Consider the following 18,653-nt stretch of genomic DNA (forward strand, 5'->3'; position numbering starts at 1 on the left):
CTTTTTCTTGTTGATAGAAACCCAAATTGTGGCAGCACTTCATACTACAAATCCCAGGGCCTCCAGGAATTTGTCCATACCTTTTTTAAACCCAGATATGCTAACCGCTGTTACCACATCCTCTGGCAAAGAGTTCCCAAGCTTAACTATTCGTTGAGTGAAAACAATATTTCCTCCTATTTGTTTTTAAAGTATTTCCATGTAACTTCCTCGAGTGTTCCCTAGTCTTTGTACTTTTGGAACAAGTAAAAAATCGATTTACTTCTACTTGTTCTACACCACTCAGAATTTTGTAGACTTCAATCATATCTCCCCTTATCTGTCTCTTTTCCAAGCCGAAGAGCCCTAACCTCTTTAGCCTTTCCTCATACGAGAGGAGTTCCATCCCCTTGATCATTTTAGTTGCTCTTCTTTGAACCTTTTCTAATTCCATTTTGTCTTTTTTGAGATACGATGACCAGAACTGAACACAGTACTGAAGGTGCGGATGCACCATGGAGCAATACAAAGGCATTATATTATTTTCGATCTTATTCACCATCCCTTTCCTAATAATTCCTAGCATCCTGTTTGCTTTTTTGGCCACCGTCGCCACACATTGAGGAGACGTTTTCAACGTATTATCTACAACGACGCCTAGATCGTTTTCTTGAGCGCTGACCCCTAAGGTGGACCTTAGCATCAGGTAACTATGATTCAGATTATTCTTTCCAATGTGCATAACCTTGCATTTGTCCATATTAAATTTCTTCTGCCATTTGAACGCCCAGTCTTCCAATTTCCTAAGGTCTTCATGCAATATTTCACAGTTTGCACATGTTTTCACAACCTTGAATAGTTTTGTATCATCTGCAAATTTGATCAACTCACTCATCGTTGCAATTTCCATATCATTTATAAATATGTTAAATAGTACCAGTCCCAGTACAGATCCTTTCCATTGAGAGAAATGACCTGTAATCTCGACCCCTGCTTTAGAGAAGTTCTCTTTACTTGGATAAAAACTCCTTGGCTGTGTTTAACCTTATACCTATGCCCTCTTATCAGACAGGCTGCAAGATTCAAGGCTAAGCTTTTAGACATTTATTCCCTGGATAAAATAATTTGGATTAAAAAACACAGGAAAAGATACACCATTAGCCAATCATAAATTTATCATAGAAGCTTATTTATTACAAATAGGAAAATAGACATCTAATTATTCTTTGCCAATTACAAATCATAAGTAGTACATACAAATAGTCTTTATTATTATTATTAGCATTTGTATAGCGCTACCAGACGCACGCAGCACTGAACACATGATACAAAGAGACAGTCCCTGCTCAAAAAAGCTTACAATCTAAATAATACAGACAGACAAGACAGTTACGGGTGAGGGAATTAATGGGAGCTAAAAAGCAGCAGTGAAAAGGTGGGTTTTCAGCATAGATTCCTGTGGAGAAATTTGCCAGCCTGTAGCAAAAAAGTGCTACACAGAGCTAGCAAGATTCCTGCTTCTGTAGCAATAAACCACTCCTTTTATACTTTTTCTAACTTTGTATATGTGACAATTCTCAGTCTGCTGTTTCAGCTCTTGCTGTCTCAGTTGATGGTCCCCTTATCTAAAAACATTTGATTTACTTGTTCCAGCAAAACCAGTCTCACGACCTCCAACCATAAATCTTTGCACAGAATAGTCCTAGGGCTTAACCACCTCCTTCACCCCTCCCTGTTGCTGTGCTTGCAAGTAGAATATTAAGATTATACTGAAATACTGTCTGACCTTACCTTTCTGTTTTACACAGTTGGGCAAACTCTGCTCCACAGAAAAAAAAAAACAACAAGGCAAACGATCTGCAAAATTCTGATGTTATATTGATCTGCTGGCTTCTTTTTCCACAGAAAAAAAAGGCAGACATCTTTAAGAATTACACAGTGGTCCACCATCTTATTGACCACAGATTTATACAGACCATTTAACCCTACCCTGTGTTTTCTGTCCAATAACCAATTCCTAATCCACACCAGAACCTTGCTTCCTATCCCATGACTATTTAATTTTCTTAGGAGTCTCTCATGAGGAACTTTTATCAAAAGCTTTCTGAAAATCTACATACACTACATCAACCGGCTTACCTTTATCCACATGTTTATTCACACCTTCAAAGAAATGAAGCAAGTTGGTGAGGCAAGATTTCTCTCAGCTAAATCCATGCTGATTCTGGCCCATTAAATCATATTTGTCTGTGTTCTGTAATTTTATTCTTTATAATAGTTTCCACTATTTTGCTTGGCACCGACGTCAGGCTTACCATCTATAATTTCCAGGATCACTCCTAGAACCCTTTTTAAAAATCGGCATCACATTGGCCACCCTCCAGTCTTCAGGTACTATGGACAATTTTAACAACAGGTTACATATTACTAACAGCAGATTAGCAGTTTCATGCTTGAGTTCTTTGAGTACCCTTGGATGTATGCCATCCGGTCCAGGTGATTTACTACTCTTTAATTTGTCAGTTTGGCTCACTACATCTTCCAGGTTCACTGAGATTTCTTTCAGTTCCTCTACATCACCCTTGAAAACCATTTCCAGTATAGACAGATCTCTTACATCTTCTGTAAAGACAGAAGCAAAGAATTCAGTCAGTTTCTCCACTGTGGCCATGTCCTCCCTGTGCATCCCTTTTGCTCCTTTGTGATCTAATGGATGCTCCAAACTGCCTCGCACCTTGCCCCAAAACTACTAGCCCACAACTGCCCGACAGACCCCAGCTACATCCCCCACAGATGAACACACACATATACACTGTACACATACACAGAATTACATGCACATCGCATATACAGACACAACAATACAGACACTGCGCACGTGTGCAAAAACACATGGGGATTATAAATCCCTATCCCTGATGGGATGCATTTTGGTCATTTTTATCTATGCTTTTTCTTTTTTTTTAATTTTACTGTGAAAACTGACTAAATCATACAGTTTTCTTATTGGTTATAACATATACTGCCAACTAATATCTGTTGCCGTGGGTAGGACCAGATTAAAGCACTGGCAAATATGGCACATATTTTGGGTTCAGGTGTTTAGGGAGGGCCCTGTTAGATGTGTTCAAGACTCGGGGATTTAGGATTGCCAAATGTGTTGGCTTTTTATATATTTTTTGAGGATTCTATATTATTTGCATTAATGTAAGAAGAATAGCTAATGTCTGGACATTTTTCTGAGTTTAAAACCTATATATGCAGTTCTCTAATTCTTCCCCCTGTGTGAGTAAACCTGCCCTGCCTGCTTCCAGTATAAGTAGTGTTTACCAATTACTTATTAAAGGTGATTAATAACAGCTACTTTTACTTCTCAACTTAGGTAATTTAATTACCATAACTAATTACTTTATCTGGGAAGGTAGTTAATTACTGATTACAGTTTCCAATTTAGAGTAATTAATTACTTTTACTTTTGATCACAACACGAATGCAGTAGTTTTATTCAAATAAACATAGTTTAATAAAAACAGCTTTTGCAATAAACACGTGATGGATGCAACACTACATAAGGGTACATAAGAGACAATCACAAGGTGATTGGTTTTATTAAACTGCAGTATAGACAGTTATGCTACCTTCATCTGTTGTAAACTCCCGTGGCTCATAGCTGCACAATGTCAGACAAAGAACAATGAGGTACTATCCTCAGTTCATTGTTCAGATCCTGACCCGCGCTTTGCTGTTAGCTAAATAGTGTGTTTGTGTATGTGCTTGCGGCAGCAGCCCATGGAAAGTTCCACCGACTGTGAGCATTGGGGAATTTCTGGCCGCCGGAGAAACTCTTCAGTTGATGCAGCTTGGTGATTCCCCCAGCCGTAGCAATGTTACCGCAGTTTTGGTAGGGTCTGAGTCCAAAGTGGGGAGAGGCAGACTCCCTCCTGTCTCCCCTGTGGCTATACCGCTGTCAGCATGCAGACAGGTTATCATAGCTGGATCGTACGTATGATCCAGTACCAGCCCAATGTATGTAGACTATGCTTAGAGTGTGTAAAGATTACTAGCCCAGTAAACAGAGAGTAAAAAGCAGGGGTGGGCAAACCACAGCCCATGGACCAAAATCAGCCTGCAGAACTTCTCAATCTAGTCTATTCCTCCGTAAAAACTATTGAATTGCATAAATAAGGATGGTAGTGAGCTAGGTCACCTGCAACTGCTGTTCAGTCCTTGGCATTTTTCTTCTGTGTGTAGTGATCTTGTGTAGTGATCTTGTCTGATGTTATAGGCAAGAAGAGGAAGGGGAAGCTTCAAATATGTTCCTATGCAATTGTTTCAACCCCTGGGCTTTGGCAAACTACACGAGGGCTTTCGAATGCCTGGGCTTTCCATTAGTGTCAACATCTAGAGCCAGCGTTGGCTACATTCTACACAGGCTGTCTCTGGCTGACCTGCGGGGTCTTTCCTCTACCAGATCTCACTCTTCTAATGCAACTTTCTGTTTTCAGTGGGTGGGATCTGGCAGAGGAAAAGCATTGCCACCGCTGGCTTTTCTTAACACAGTTTGCTGGTGATCTCAGGCAAGTTTGGAGGGTGTGGAGCTCACAGCAGGCAGTGAGAAATGACTGGCCTAGGCAGGGAGGGAGGACAGTCAGAGTGGAGGCAACAGTGCTGTACTCAGGAGAGTGGAGGGAGTGAGAGATTGCCGAATTGTTGGAGAAGGGAAGCAACAGAGAGGAAGACTGCTGAGTGGGTGTGTGTAACACGATTGTAGTGCTCATATGATTACTGTTATCTGTGAAAAGTAATTAACTATAGTAAGGTCTTTACTGTAGTTAGTAGTTAACCAATAATTTATTATTTGGAAAAAGTAATTAACTACTGTAATGCGATACCGCACAACACTCGAGTATAAATAGCAGCAGAGACTGTGGGGTGGAGCACTGGAAAACTGCTCTAGACACACAAACTGGATAGGATCCAGTCAATGGGAAAGCATTGGGGGCGGAGCACTAGAAAGCAGCTCTGTAGACAGAAAGGAAGATGGTGAGCTGGGGGATGTTTCTGTGCTGTAGAAGTGAAGTTTCTGCATGTGTGGGGGACAGAAGAGAAATGAACCTCCCTATCTACCAAAATACCCCTGGACATTTCTATAGGTGAAGCAGTTCCAGCAGCATACATACTGTTTCATTTTAATACCATGATTAAGGAATTCCACCTGATCATAGACAGAGAGCCAACACAGATACAAATACACACAAACCCATGCAGATACACTTGCCATGCACATACCAACACACATGCACAGCCACATAGCTTACCACTCACACACACAAACATACAAAGCAGATATACACATGCATGTGCAAAACACAGACAAAATAAATAGACATAAAAAACGCAGATTGTTAAAAAACAGATGTCTCAGCTCACACACATAGGGGTTGGAAAGAATTCCATGAGCCGTACTCTGCATGTTTTTCTCCAATTTGCTTTCTCTTCATTCTGAACACTGTTGGACTGTCTTTCTGACTCTGATCCTACAGACTGTAGTAAAATAGCAAGCGTGTGCAGCTTATGTCTTCATCGTGTTATGGGGAGTATTTTGAGCTTTGACCATTGTGTCATCTTCTGTGTGCTTTTGTTTGTTCTTTACAGGGTAAATGTGAGAAGCAAGTGCAAGACGTGATTGAGCGCATTTGGGATTTCATTGATAAACTCAGCATCAACACTTTTGGTAAGGACTAAGTGCTCATTTATTGTTATATAAGTCAGATATAAAAGGAACTCTGTTGCTTCTTGCATTTAAAAAAATGTTTTCCGCATTCTCCAAGGCCAAGCAGGATGAAATCACCACATTCATGAATAGCATCATCCAACAGAGCCCTGCACGGGAATTACTCTTCAGCAACTTAGAGAAGCCTTTGAGGTCAGCACACTGTGCATGCACGTGTAGGACCAATACAGTCTGGCTTTTCCGGTAAATCAGTGAGGTTGCATTTTGTAGATTTCCCCTCAGCTTACATCTCTTTCATCTGTACGATTTTCACCTTAATTTATCTTGCCTTTTTGTTCACACAGGGCCAGTACATAGGTTCCCTCTTAGTTCCACAGCCAGGTTTTTGGCATTTTCTCCTTTCTTTTCTGCAGTTCACTAGGTCTCTTTATGCCTCAGGCATCCTGATTGGGGTATTTTTTTCAAAATCAAGCAGTTTGATTTTACCTTGGCTATTTTTCCTCACGTCTCTTAAGACTCCGATGATTTTATGAAGTGCACCTTGTGTAACAGAAACATGTTCCTCACGGGTACTCATAGTGTCTCCATTGTCTGGGGCCCGACCATAATTCTTCTCGTAAACTCTGCTCACAGATTTCAAGAAGGAGTTTCCTTTACTTCAGCAGCAGATGAATCTAGATACTTGTGGGTTGCGACTATCTATCAACAGGTGGAGATAGAGAGTACTGAACTCTATCTTATAGGATAGTATTGCTTCTGGACCATCTGTATATCTCTATCTCCAGCAGGCTGTGGACGGTTCTCCACAAGCTCCTGGTTTCATCATTGGCATTCACTCCAGTTCCGGGTTGCCTGGTTCTGTGGAGCCTGGGGGTGCCTGGCTGTGGGGTGCCAGCTTTGGGAGGTAAACTTGATGGTGCCAGGTCCTTCTCCCACCCTGAGTCCCAGTTAAGCCTTTTCTCTCTGCTTTATGCCCCTTCCTCTTAGTAAAAAAAAAAAAAAGACCCATACAGCTGTCTTTGTTTTCTTTGAAAAAAAAAAGCTACTTGGGGTAAGAGCATTGTATAGGTTTATTTGTATAGGTTTGTTGCCCTTAAAATAGCTCCTTTCAGTTTTGCTCACTGCTTCCAGATGTTCCCATCCAGATAGCAATTCCTTGAGGTAATCCCCCATCTGAATAAAGCTAAGTTTTTTTTGTTTGTTTGTTAAGTCTAGAACCTTCACTTTTGAATGAACCCTCTCCACACGTATCTTAATACAAAGCTACACCATGTGGTGATCACTGGATACCAGATTACCTACTATAGCATCACAAATATTCTCCTCATTAGTAAGCCTAGTATGGCCCTATCCTGCGAGGGGTTCCATTACAAATTGCTAGAATATTTCCCCCTGTAGAGAATCCAGGATCTCCCTGCTTCTAAAAGACCTCACAGTAGGGATACCACAATCAACATCTGGTATATTATTTTCAGATGACAGGTATTGGCTGGCATTCAGTTGTGTCTGTATTTCCCTACCCTTTGTTCACCTATTCCCGTTTCTTGCTGCCTTATTTTGTTTTATTTCTTCTTTCCTATTGAAATTGGCATTCCTTTTCCCATTTGTTTTTATTATTGTACACCGCTTTGATTTGTTGTGAAAGGCAGTATATCAAGTTCCAAATAAACATAAACATATTAAAATCACTTAGTAGTAGTACTTCCCTTTTCACAGCTATATTTGGATGTCTTCAATTATATCTCTGTCCACTTCTGTCTGTGAATGAGGCCTGTTATATCACAACAATGTAAATACATTTGCCATTCCCTCTTTCCAGATTGACCCACAGTGCCTCTTCCTTACCCTGTAGGTCCTGCAATTGTGTACTTTTATTATTATCTTTAACATATAATGCTACCCCCCCTTCCTTTCTTCCCACCCTGTCTTTCCTGAACAGCCTGGTATAACTATATCCCAGTCATGGTTCTCTGTGAACCATGTCTCTGTGATCGCCACTAAATCCAAATCAGCCTCTTCCTTATAGCCTCAAGATCTAAAACGTTCCCATACTTTGGGCATTAGTATATACTGCTTTCCTGATGCTGCTCCTTTTTCCTGTTTGTGGTATTTAATGGTTCACTAAACATTCTCCTCTCAACGGGTATCTGTGCTCTAAACTGATGTTATGCCAAATTCTAAAATGCAACCTAAAATACTAAACTGGACTCTAAAACACTATTTATATAAAACTGAGACCAAAAAGGCTACACTATTGTCTAAACTGACTCTGCTAAATAAGTAGAGTAATTTAACAAAAACAAACAAAATTATTTATTCAACCCCAGTTTTCTTTTCCAAAGTTTGAATGCAATTTCCAGCAGGTAAGATGCGCCAATGAAGTTTTCCTCCCCTCAGCAGGTCCTCTCTCAGCACCTCTTCAGGACAAGGTGGAGGTGGCTGCTAACCTCCATTAAGAAGCGTTCTGAGGCTGTCAAGTCACTGTCCTGACCCACTCCTAGCTCAGCCTCTTCATCCAGGAGGTACTGTGGCAGAGGGGGGGATTCCATCCCATCCTAGTCCTAAGGGCCCTAAACAAATGCCTGTCCAAACAACAAACAAAAGTTCAAGATGGTTTCCCTGGGCACCCTGCTCGCCATGATTCAGCAACAAGATTTGCTGTTCTCTCTAGACTTAAAGGACACATATATCTACATACAGATACATCCTAGTCATAGGGAGTATCTCAGAGTTTGAATAGAGAAACACCACCACCAGTACCATGTCCTTCCATTTGACCTCACATCAGCTACCAGGGTCTTCACGAAATGTTGCTGCAGTATCGCTATGCAGAGTGGGAGTGCACGTGTTTCCCTGCCTGGACAATTGGCTGGTCAAGATTACATCAAAGGAAGAGACTCAGGAATCCATGTGCTGGAGCTGTTATGGTTCATCATCAACTACCCCAAGTCTTATCTCAGACTAGCCCAGCAATTAGAATTCATAGGAGTCCTACTACACCCGGTTCAGGCCAAGGCTTTTCTCCTTGTCCAGCACATAGAGTCACTGACTTCTGTAGCAATTCAAGTGTGGCATCGCCCCATTACTGGCCAAGGCAAATATGTTTCCTCTTGCTTCTGGAGCTAGCTTGCCACTGTGTAGAAGGTAAACCCATCTATGTTCAGCCTTTAGTTGTTCATTTTGAGGGACTTACTGTTGCTTAGGCCTCCTGTCAAGCCTCCTTACATTGTCATGGGATCTCAATGTTGTTCTCACCCAGCTGATGAAAACTTCTTCAAGCCACTTTGACACCTGTCATCTGAAGTATCTGACCTGGAAGGTCCTGTTTTTGGTGGCAGTCACTTTTGCCCACAGAGTAAGTGAGCTTCAGGCCCTAGTAGCGGATCCACCTTACACAAAATGTTATCATGTGCGCATCCAAAGTTCTTTCCTAAGATGGTGTTGGAGTTCCATCTTAATGTCGGCAGTTGTTTCTTTTGACCCCAGCAGAATGGGGGCTGCCACTGGTAAACGCACATTGTCCAGTTATCTAGCGGACTGCATCTGTTACCTTTGTGCCCAAGCTGGGCTTACTCTTGAGGGCCATGTCATGGCTCACAATGTCAGAGCTGTGGCTGCATCAGTGGTCCACTTGAGATCAGCCTCCATAGAGGAGATTTGTGGGGCTTCAATTTGGTCATCAGTCCACACGTTCATATCTCACTACTGCCTGAAACACGACTCCTGACGCGACAGCCAGTTTGGTCAGACAGTCCTTCAGAATTTATTCAGGGTTTAGAATCAAACTCCACCCCCTAGGCCCTTTTATTTCTGTTCCACACTGTCTTAAAAAAAAAAATTTGTTGCAGGCCTGCTCTTTCCTCTTTTTATTTCCAACAGTCTGGTAGCTAGGGATTCCCATCAGTGTGGTGATTTCATCCTGCTTGTCCTCGGAGAAAGTAAAGTTACTCACCTGTAGTATGTATTCTTTGAGGACAACAGGATGAATTTCCACACTGCTCCACCCACATCCCCTTGGAGTTGTATTCTATCAGCTATATTATTAGACTAGCTTGGTCCTGCATGACAGTGGTGGATGGGAAGGCATGCTCATATGTGATGTGCCACCTTCAAAGGCTTCTCAGAGTTGCTGGAAAGTGATACCTGCATAGAGTTCCATTGGATGACATCACCCATCAGTGTGGATATTCATTCTGCTGTCCTCAGAGAACATTTGTTACAGGTGAATAACTTCACTTTACTAAGAATCTGTGCTGAGGAGCACAGGGTCCAGTTCAACAGTGCATGTCTGCCTGGTTGTGGTACTGTAAATTTAAATGTTACCTGTCGACCACTTACGACAGGTAAAGTTCTTTGATTCCTACCATGTTTAATGGCCAGATGCTTATTGCCGATTAGAAGATGGCATGGAACCAGTTCTCATTTACCTCATTCAAATGAGTATTATAGTGCACACAAATATGTACTGAAATTTGCTGCCAGTTTTCAAAAATTCAAAGCAGTTTTCTAATCGTGGCAGTGGACAGTTTTAAGATGGTGTTAAATGCCCTTTGGCAGTTATGTCATGTTGAGATCTAATGCAGCCCTTAATTTTGTCCACTTGTAATTTGAGCAGAATTTGGTTGCACTCCAGGTTTTAATGAGTCTAGCATCAGTTCTTTGGCAATTGGTAATGTTGAGGGTTAGACTACTGTGTGTTTAGCCATTTACTTCAAGCCTTAAGGGTTTGTGAACTGATAAGATTCTTTGTCTGCAGAACATCTTTTCCCTGCTTTTATTTCTTCAGTAAAGTAACATGCTTATCTCTGATTTTTTTAATACCATTGTTTCTCTGATAATTGGTAGAAGAGTCGCCTAATGGTTAGAGCAGTAGACTGAGAACCAAATAAACCACTGATATTTCCTATTACCTTGGCCAAGACACTTAACCATCCATTGTCTCAGGTACCACTTAGACAAGGAAATATGTTCTGTACCTGATTGCAACTCACTATGAAATCAGATTTGGAAAAAGTGAGTAATCTAAAATCTAGATATTTAATTAAGGTAGAATATGTAGGCTCCTGACCTAATGTTAAAATAAGATAAAGGCATGAGATCTCCTGTGTGCAGCTGAAAGATGTTTTTGTATAAACGTGTGCTGGGTTTCTTAATTGTGCCTTATACTATAGGTTTAATCTTTCTACATCACAGCATATTGATTAACAAAAGTATCTTGTAGGAACATAGCTTGGTGTGGCAGATAAAGACCCATCTAATCTGCCCAGGCTGCCTCCTTTAGCAAATGCCCATTGGACTTTAGTTGATCTGATTTTTTCCTCAATCTTTGAGTTAAGAATCCTCTGTGGTTATCCTGTGCTTTCTTGAGTTATGTTACTGGTTGTTTTTTTTTCTCTCTTCTGGGAGTCTTTTCCATGTAATTGCATAGCTAGGACTGAATAGGCCCCTGGCAGAAAAATTAAGATGTGACCCTATAACACCATCCCTCCGAAGGTAATGAGAACCAGGGCAAGGGGAGCTCCAGTAAACAAATCCTGCAAAAAGCACACACATTCCAGACCTATATAGAAAATCTGTCATAATAGAAGTAGAAATTGAATGCAAGATATCAGAGATACACATTTCCCAAAGCTAACATTACAATTAATACATTCAAAAAACAAATGTCTTTTTACCTTTTTCTTCCTCTCTCACCCTGACCCCTTCCCTATTTTGGTCCAGCATCCTTCCCCCAGGTCCAGTCTTCCTCTCTTCCCTCCAAACGCCTCCCCCCCAATCCAGCATCTCTCCACCATATTCACACACAAGATTGTGGCATCCCTGCTTCTTCCCCCATGAGTCTGTTTTTTTTCTCTAGCTTTCTAACCCCCACCCCCACTGCGGTCCTCTAAAATTTGCAGCAAGTCACCAGCAGTAGAGAATGACACAGGGACAAGGCTTGTCCCCATCCCTGCTGGACCTGTCTTTGTCCCTACTCCCATTCCCGTGGGCTCTTTCCCCATCTGCAGAAGCCTCTAACACTTATGATTTTTTTATATTTAAATTTTTTTTATTAAAGTATAAAAAGGTGTAGAAATGGGACATGCTGGACATAACCTAAAGGTTTGGCCTGCTATGGCAGCCTGACAGTTGTGAGCCATGGGTTTTTAGTAGTTTATTATTTGGGGAGGGCAAAAAGACATTCAAAGGACCAATATTCTGTGCAACTATTTATAAATCACAAATAATAATAGAAAACAATAATAACGAGCAACTATAATAATCCCGCCCCCACCCTGTACCCTTCCAATCCCAACAACAGCTGACTTCTACTACCCCAAGGAACCGTAATCCACCCTGTCAAAATGTCCAGGGGTACAAAATATAATCCACTCTGTATGCTCTAACGGGGGAGAAATATATCGTATGAAGCACTGTTATGATTTTTGACTTATCTGTGGATGAATAATAAGTGATCAATAATATCAGGATTCAGTTTAGCTCTTCTGTCTTCTACAGTCCTTCCTGCAGTAGAAAATGTCTTATCTGAAGATGTGCTGGTAGCATGAATGCACAGGATCCCCTGTGCAAATGTTACTTGTTTTTCTAAAAAAATGAAATCATCATCATCTGCATCACTTGAACATAAATAACTGTCCAATTCATTGAAAGCTTATCCAAATGCCATTACCTGACCTTACGAATCCACCTATTCATCACCTGATCCTGCGACAACGGCAATGACTCGGACCACGCCTCCTCCAATTTTTTCCCTATGTTCACATTGACCCTATCCCTTGATTATCTCAATCTAGCCTAAAGCTAGCATCTCTTCCTACCTCCTCTAATCCCTCTCCCTTATTATATTACCTATCTACACTTCCCTATCACTCTGCTAAGCTTAGCCTGTTTTCTCTGACTATACTTTGCATTCCTATTACTATGTAAGCCGCATTGAACCTGCTATGAGTGGGAAAGTGCAGGGTACAGGTGTAACAAATAAATAAACAGCCTGCAAGCAAAGAATGACATGGGAACAAAGATTGACCCCATCCCTGCGGGCTCTCTTCCTGTCCCCATCCCTTTTCCCGTGTCATTCTCGAACCAGCAGCAGCAGGAATCAAAAGAGCCTGCCTTCAGCCATACCACCAGGGCCTTTTCTCTGCCATGTCCCACCCATAGGAAGTTGCATCGGAGGAGGTGGTGGATGCAACTACTCTTTAAAACTGGCACGCTAATCTTCAAAATACTGTTTGGTATGGCTCCTGAATACATGTCAGAACTGATTGAACTATTAGCGAGGAATACACGTCCAAGCATCAGAGAATACCTACTGCTTCACCTACCTAAATGCAGAAACCTAATCTACAAATCCAGCTACACCGCTGGATTTAACTACTTGGGCTCCAAATGGTGGAACTCAAGTATCCAAAGCCATAAGAAATATCAACTATCTCCAATTCAGAAAAGAACTAACAGCTTACTTTTTCAAGAAATTTCTTGACTGATTATACAAATAAATGTACTGCACTATTTTATAATTATACAGCAGCAATGTAATATCCCATGAATGTTTAAATGTTTTCACACGGTATTGTAATTGCACAACGACAATGTAGAACTCCCGAACCATTTAAATGTAAGCTACATTAAACCAAAACTTGCTTTTGAATAATTGTGGGCTACAAGAATGAATGAATGAATAAGTAGGGCCAGCCAGAGGCAGCCTGTTTTGATTGCTGCCAGTGACTTACCATGAGGTTTTGAGGATCACAGAGGAGAGAGGGTTAGAGAGAGATGTTGGATTTGGGGGGGGGGGGGGGGGGGTGAAGAGAAAAAAAGAGGGAGATGCCAGACTTCAGGGACAGAAATCATGAAAACAATGATTTAAAGGACACTTCAACTGAACAGCAGGCAGCCCCTACCACTGGGCAGCCCTGGACTTTTTGTCAGGCTCGCTCAGTGATACTATGCCCCTGCTTCCATTAAATATTTTCTGATGTTGCTGCTGAGACAGCCTAGTTGGAGCCTCGTCCCATGGCCTCTTTTGAAAAATGTGGTTATAAAGGGATTTAAATTCAGCAGTCCATTTTGGGTGAGACTACAGTTACTTGCAAGTCTGATGGTCTTGAGTAGAGACGACAGGCACAGTGTCTTTGCCATCTGTGGCTAAAGCTACATTAGCAGGGCTGTACCAAAATGGCAAATAAAGGTGATAATTGTTCATTGCCTTCCCTGCTGCAAGAGACCCACCAACCCGGCAGCGAAGTGTGTGGGATCAGGCCTCGAAGAACATAAGCATGTTTAGTGTAGAGAAACAAAATAGAAACTAGTCTGGGATTAAAACAGATCCAGGAATAAAATCAACAAGGACTGGAACAAAATGAAAAAAAAAAAAAATACACCATAAGAGTGTGCAGGGAAAAAGTTTTGTTATTGTCCTGTCTAGTACCTGCTAAATAATTTTTGCACATACAAAAAGCATTTAACACACTAAAATGGCTTGTATTATTAACTAATCATTTTCAAGTGCTAAGTGAAACAAACAAAAGCATATCCCTAGTAAAGAGATGTATGCAGAAAGACACTTCAACATATCAGTAAGTTAAGAAGCATTAACACTCCTCCTTTATAGGCTGTATTAAAATATTTACTTTTCTAGTAAGCAGTTTTTTATATTGTTTACAGGGAAATTCCTTGCAGACAATATTGTGGGCTCCGTGATTGTGTTTTCTTTGCTGTTTTGGATTCCCCTCAGTATTTTGGTTCATTGTGTGGTGAGTAGATGTTTTCATTGTCTAAATACATCTATGTTTTCCGCTTGTAACTTGTACAGAAGGCAGCAGTCTTTTCACCGACTTTGTCCAAGCCTGAGTCCAGAGGCTGGCTGTAACTTCACCCCTTATTTCTTGCCTTGTTTTCTGCTCAGTTGCCACCCCCTTCTCTCTCTGTACAACATGTACCTCTGACATTAATATAAAGCTTTGATATATATTCTCATTAACCAGCAAAACTTTAATAAGTGTTATAAAACCAATGCTCACATGTGTAATAGGGTATGGATCTCAACTTCAAAGCCTTCTCTCATTTGTCTTCAGCATGTTTCCCAACTGGAAATCAAGAAAAGTAAATTTTGTACTTAAGCTTTTGAAACCTGTGAATTTGGTTATTCCTTTATTTAAAGAGTTAGAGATCCCAATTGCTTACTGATCTAACGTAGTGATGCACTGTGTGCCAGCAGCACGTACTGGAAAGAGGCTGATTTTTTCTCTTTTTTTTTCTCCCCCCCCCCCCCCCCCCCTTATTTCTTTAGGACAAGAAATTAGATAAACAGTATGAAGAAAATACAAAATCATTGTTTTACCCAAGTGTAAGTATGATACAGAGGAGTAGAAAGCAAACTGATTCTGTCTCACCAGCTCTCCTGAGTAGCTAGTTGATGAGAGCCTGTTCCACTGAGACACAGACAAGGTCCTCCTCTTCCCTGCTAAAAATCAGCAAAGTTCATCTGGGACAAATACTCCTTTTTATCTTCATCTTATAAGATGTATTTATTGTATTGTAAGTGCACTGATAATTATTTTCATGTCAAACTCAGCTGCAGTGAAATGTAGAACTGCAGTGGAACTTGGGTATTAAGGACAGTAGCAAGACAGAATAATTTGGCCTTAAAATGAACATACCCTCGGTGGTGAGGTAAAATGTATGTAGGAAATACCTTCAGTTGAGTTACGCTATTAATGAAAATATGCCCTTGCTATTCACCTAGTCCAGGTTCCATTGGGTTCAGTCATGCTGACTGAGAAATGTGAGAGTCACGGGGCTGTTCCTTCTTGCCATTTTAGTGATGAAGGATGATTTGTTTGCATGAGGCCCTGTTATCTTCTTCTGATTATTGCTTTTGCCAACGGGCGACACAATTAAGTACAAAGAGCAGTGTATGTTTGGCAGCTTTCTTGGGGCATATATTTTTCTATAGGAGTGGTTCCCAATCCAGTCCTCAGGGCAACTTTAGCAGGCCAAGTTCTCAGGATATCCACAATGATTAGGCATGAGGCAGATTTGCAGGTACTGCCTCTGTTGTATGGAAACCTCCCTCATGCATATGCATTATGAATACACTGAAAACCTAACTGATTTGATGTGCCCTGTTTTACAGTATGCCTTATCCATTATCAATTTGTTTAATAAAGCAAACCCAAATAATACTGCTCACCTAATTTTGTCTCCTGCAAAACACCCTACAGTATTTGAGAGGTCACGGTTTGACTTAAATAGAGTGTAACATGTGTAATGAATTCCAGTGAGAAGGCTTAAAAAGTTATTCAAGTGTGTAGATTTTGTGCTCCTGTGCCAAATGGAGGCAAGCTTCCACCACCATCACCTCAAGGAGTTCCGTTAGAGCTAACTTCCCCAGGTTACCAAGGTCTTTGTATTTTTCCAGAATGTTGAAATGCTCAGCAGCATGGATTCTGCATCCGTTCGTTTCGTCAAACCCAATGCTGTTGCTGCCCAGCCTGCCAGCCGCTTCCAGTCCATGCAGCCACTGCTGGCCATGGCCCCTGCAGCTGCGCCCCCAAAGCTGGACCACCAGAGAATGGATACCATTCAGGAGGACCCCAGCATGGACTCTCAGGTGGACAATGATTTCAGTGAGGACCTGTTCCCAAACAGCAGCTCGGCTGCAAAATCTTTTGAGGATCTCACTGATCATTCAATTATCAGGAGTGAAAAAGCTTCCTCTTTTAAATTACAACGCCAAAGTCGAGTTGACAGCAAAGAAACAGATTGCTGATTTTTTTTTTTTTTAATGCCTTGTCCAAAGTAAAGTTTCACAAATTGAATCTAAATCCAGTTCACTATATGAGCACAAATTTATATTTGGGGAGACGGAGAGGGTGAGCTAGGGCAAGGATAATGGGAAAAGATAAGGAAGTGACATTGTGCAGATGCTGGTCATGTGTATGACCTTCCTTATTAAAGACTTTAATCTGCCCTAGTATTACATGTCTAACTTTTGTAAAAGCTTTTCTGATTTGGTTTACTTTTCTATGCTCTCAGCCCTTAACATTTCCTTCAACCTGTGGTGCAAAACCAGGTAATTTATCTTGGTATTAGACTCTGTGTTAACATTTTTGTTATTGTTTTGTAACTCTTGGTAGAGATGTAAAAAAATTGCAATAGTAAGTCATAATCCAAAGCCTCTGCACGCAATTTTGGTATTTCCTATCGGACAGAAATAGAATCAGGCTTGTTTCACTTAGCTTTTTTACCCATATACGAAGAATGGGAGAAAAGAGTGCATATTAATTACTTATAAGGAGGTACTTATCACTGGATTTTTTTCACAGCGTTAGATTTAAGTAGGAAAAAAGGCCCAGATTTCCTAGGTTTTGAATTGTGGTTCACTCACTGTTGTCATGCCTATGTTTTGTTTTTTGCTCTGATAAAGATGGAATGGATCTGATAGACATTATAAAGGTCTCTATAGAATATAGTGGATAGCACTTAAGATACTTGTGAACACAGGGAAGACTGCACACTGTATTCTAAAGTCTCTGTTTTTATATATGCAGTTATACACCAGGAGAAACAAATTTACTTACAGAAAAATTATAGTGTACTGGTGTAAATTGTTTGCCAATAGCTTTCCTTTTATTTATTTAAAATTTTTTAGCCCATGGTTTCCTTCTGCTTCTTTGGGTTTCCAGCTCAGAGTAGCTTCTGCTGGGCTGTCTTCATTCACAATCTTCCATGCTTTTTCCCGATGATCAAGGCAAATAAGTGCCTAAATTTGCATGTTATTAACATTGATTAATGGGGAGTTAATTCCCTGCGCTGTTGCAGCGCTATTTTTATGGCGCTGTTTCAGAAAAGCACAGGGAATTGATCATCAGATTTTATCCTCTCCCTGTCAACTGTTTGCAGTCACAACCCTTAACCAGAAGCTGTACTGTGGCTCCTAGAACACAACTACACATGCACTGTTAGTCTGGCCATTGTGTGATGCTGGGGCAGCCTCCCAAAGGGGCTGTAAACACTGTGTCAGTGGCCCCAGCTGAGCCAAGGAAGCCTCTTGCTGTGCAATGCCACTGAGCTGGCCCTTTTTTATGTTTCATTTAGAAATGAATACAAAGATTTCAGATTATGCTAAAAACAAATTGCATACATTTAGCCTTTGTATCAGTTTATCTCGCTTTCTAAAGGGAAAATGATGCATCCTGTCGTCTGGAGCATTACAAACTAAGCATCAACAAAATCAGTTTAAATGACAGATATTCCAGAAATGTGAGTTTCTATGCAACAGAGCAATATGGGTAAAGTACAATCCACTGTAGGGAGATTCTGTTGATCAGTTTTCACAAATTTTTCAAAATTTTTAGAATTTATATGCACTTTAGTTTCTGGAAGATTCCTTCGCCAAGGCATTGGCTCCTTTTGGAGTTTGTGATAGTATTTAAAAAATCTCTTTAATCACGTCCAAGCATATAGTTCATAGCACTAGAATCCTATACATGTGGAACAGAGGGATTGGTCCTACTTACTAGCAGTTCTCTCTCATTAATGCCCTGATGATCAAAGGTAAATGCAAGCGCTAGAGGCCGCTAGCGCTGGACTAGTGCCCGCATTTACCAGCACGGCATGATCAGAGGGTCTGATGTGATTGTGCCAGGGAATACCTCAGAGCTCATTTAAATTATATTTAAATGTAGCTGTTCGATATTCCTCCCGTATGATCAGAACACTGCACTCTGATCTTACGGCTGGAATAGCGTCTTAACCCTACGCCAGCTCAGAGCTAGTGTTAGGGTTAAGATGCTATTACTGCCCCCCCCCCCCCCCCCCCACTGTTCATGCCAGGCAGCCCAGGTTGTCACCGTCATTCCAGTGGACCCCAGACCCCCCCCCCCCCAAAGGCAAGGCCCTGGTAGCCTAGTGCCCTCTCTCCCTGAACGACACA

The 18,653-nt window shown here is 41.1% G+C and overlaps 1 protein-coding gene across 1 annotated transcript in view; it reads left to right on the top strand.

Annotated features, from left to right (window-relative positions):
- Positions 1 to 17,842, top strand: part of ADAM17 (ADAM metallopeptidase domain 17) — a 160,281-nt gene extending 142,439 nt beyond the window's left edge. Inside the window, exons 16-19 of the mRNA XM_030198883.1 lie at positions 5,635 to 5,713; positions 14,381 to 14,469; positions 15,006 to 15,062; positions 16,137 to 17,842. Coding sequence (XP_030054743.1) covers positions 5,635 to 5,713; positions 14,381 to 14,469; positions 15,006 to 15,062; positions 16,137 to 16,487 — 576 coding nt within the window. The 3' untranslated portion in view covers positions 16,488 to 17,842. The remainder of the gene's footprint in view (positions 1 to 5,634; positions 5,714 to 14,380; positions 14,470 to 15,005; positions 15,063 to 16,136) is intronic.
- The last annotated feature ends 811 nt before the right edge of the window (positions 17,843 to 18,653 follow it).

This window comes from Microcaecilia unicolor, chromosome 3, assembly GCF_901765095.1.
Source record: "Microcaecilia unicolor chromosome 3, aMicUni1.1, whole genome shotgun sequence".
Classification (NCBI taxonomy): Eukaryota; Metazoa; Chordata; class Amphibia; order Gymnophiona; family Siphonopidae; genus Microcaecilia; species Microcaecilia unicolor.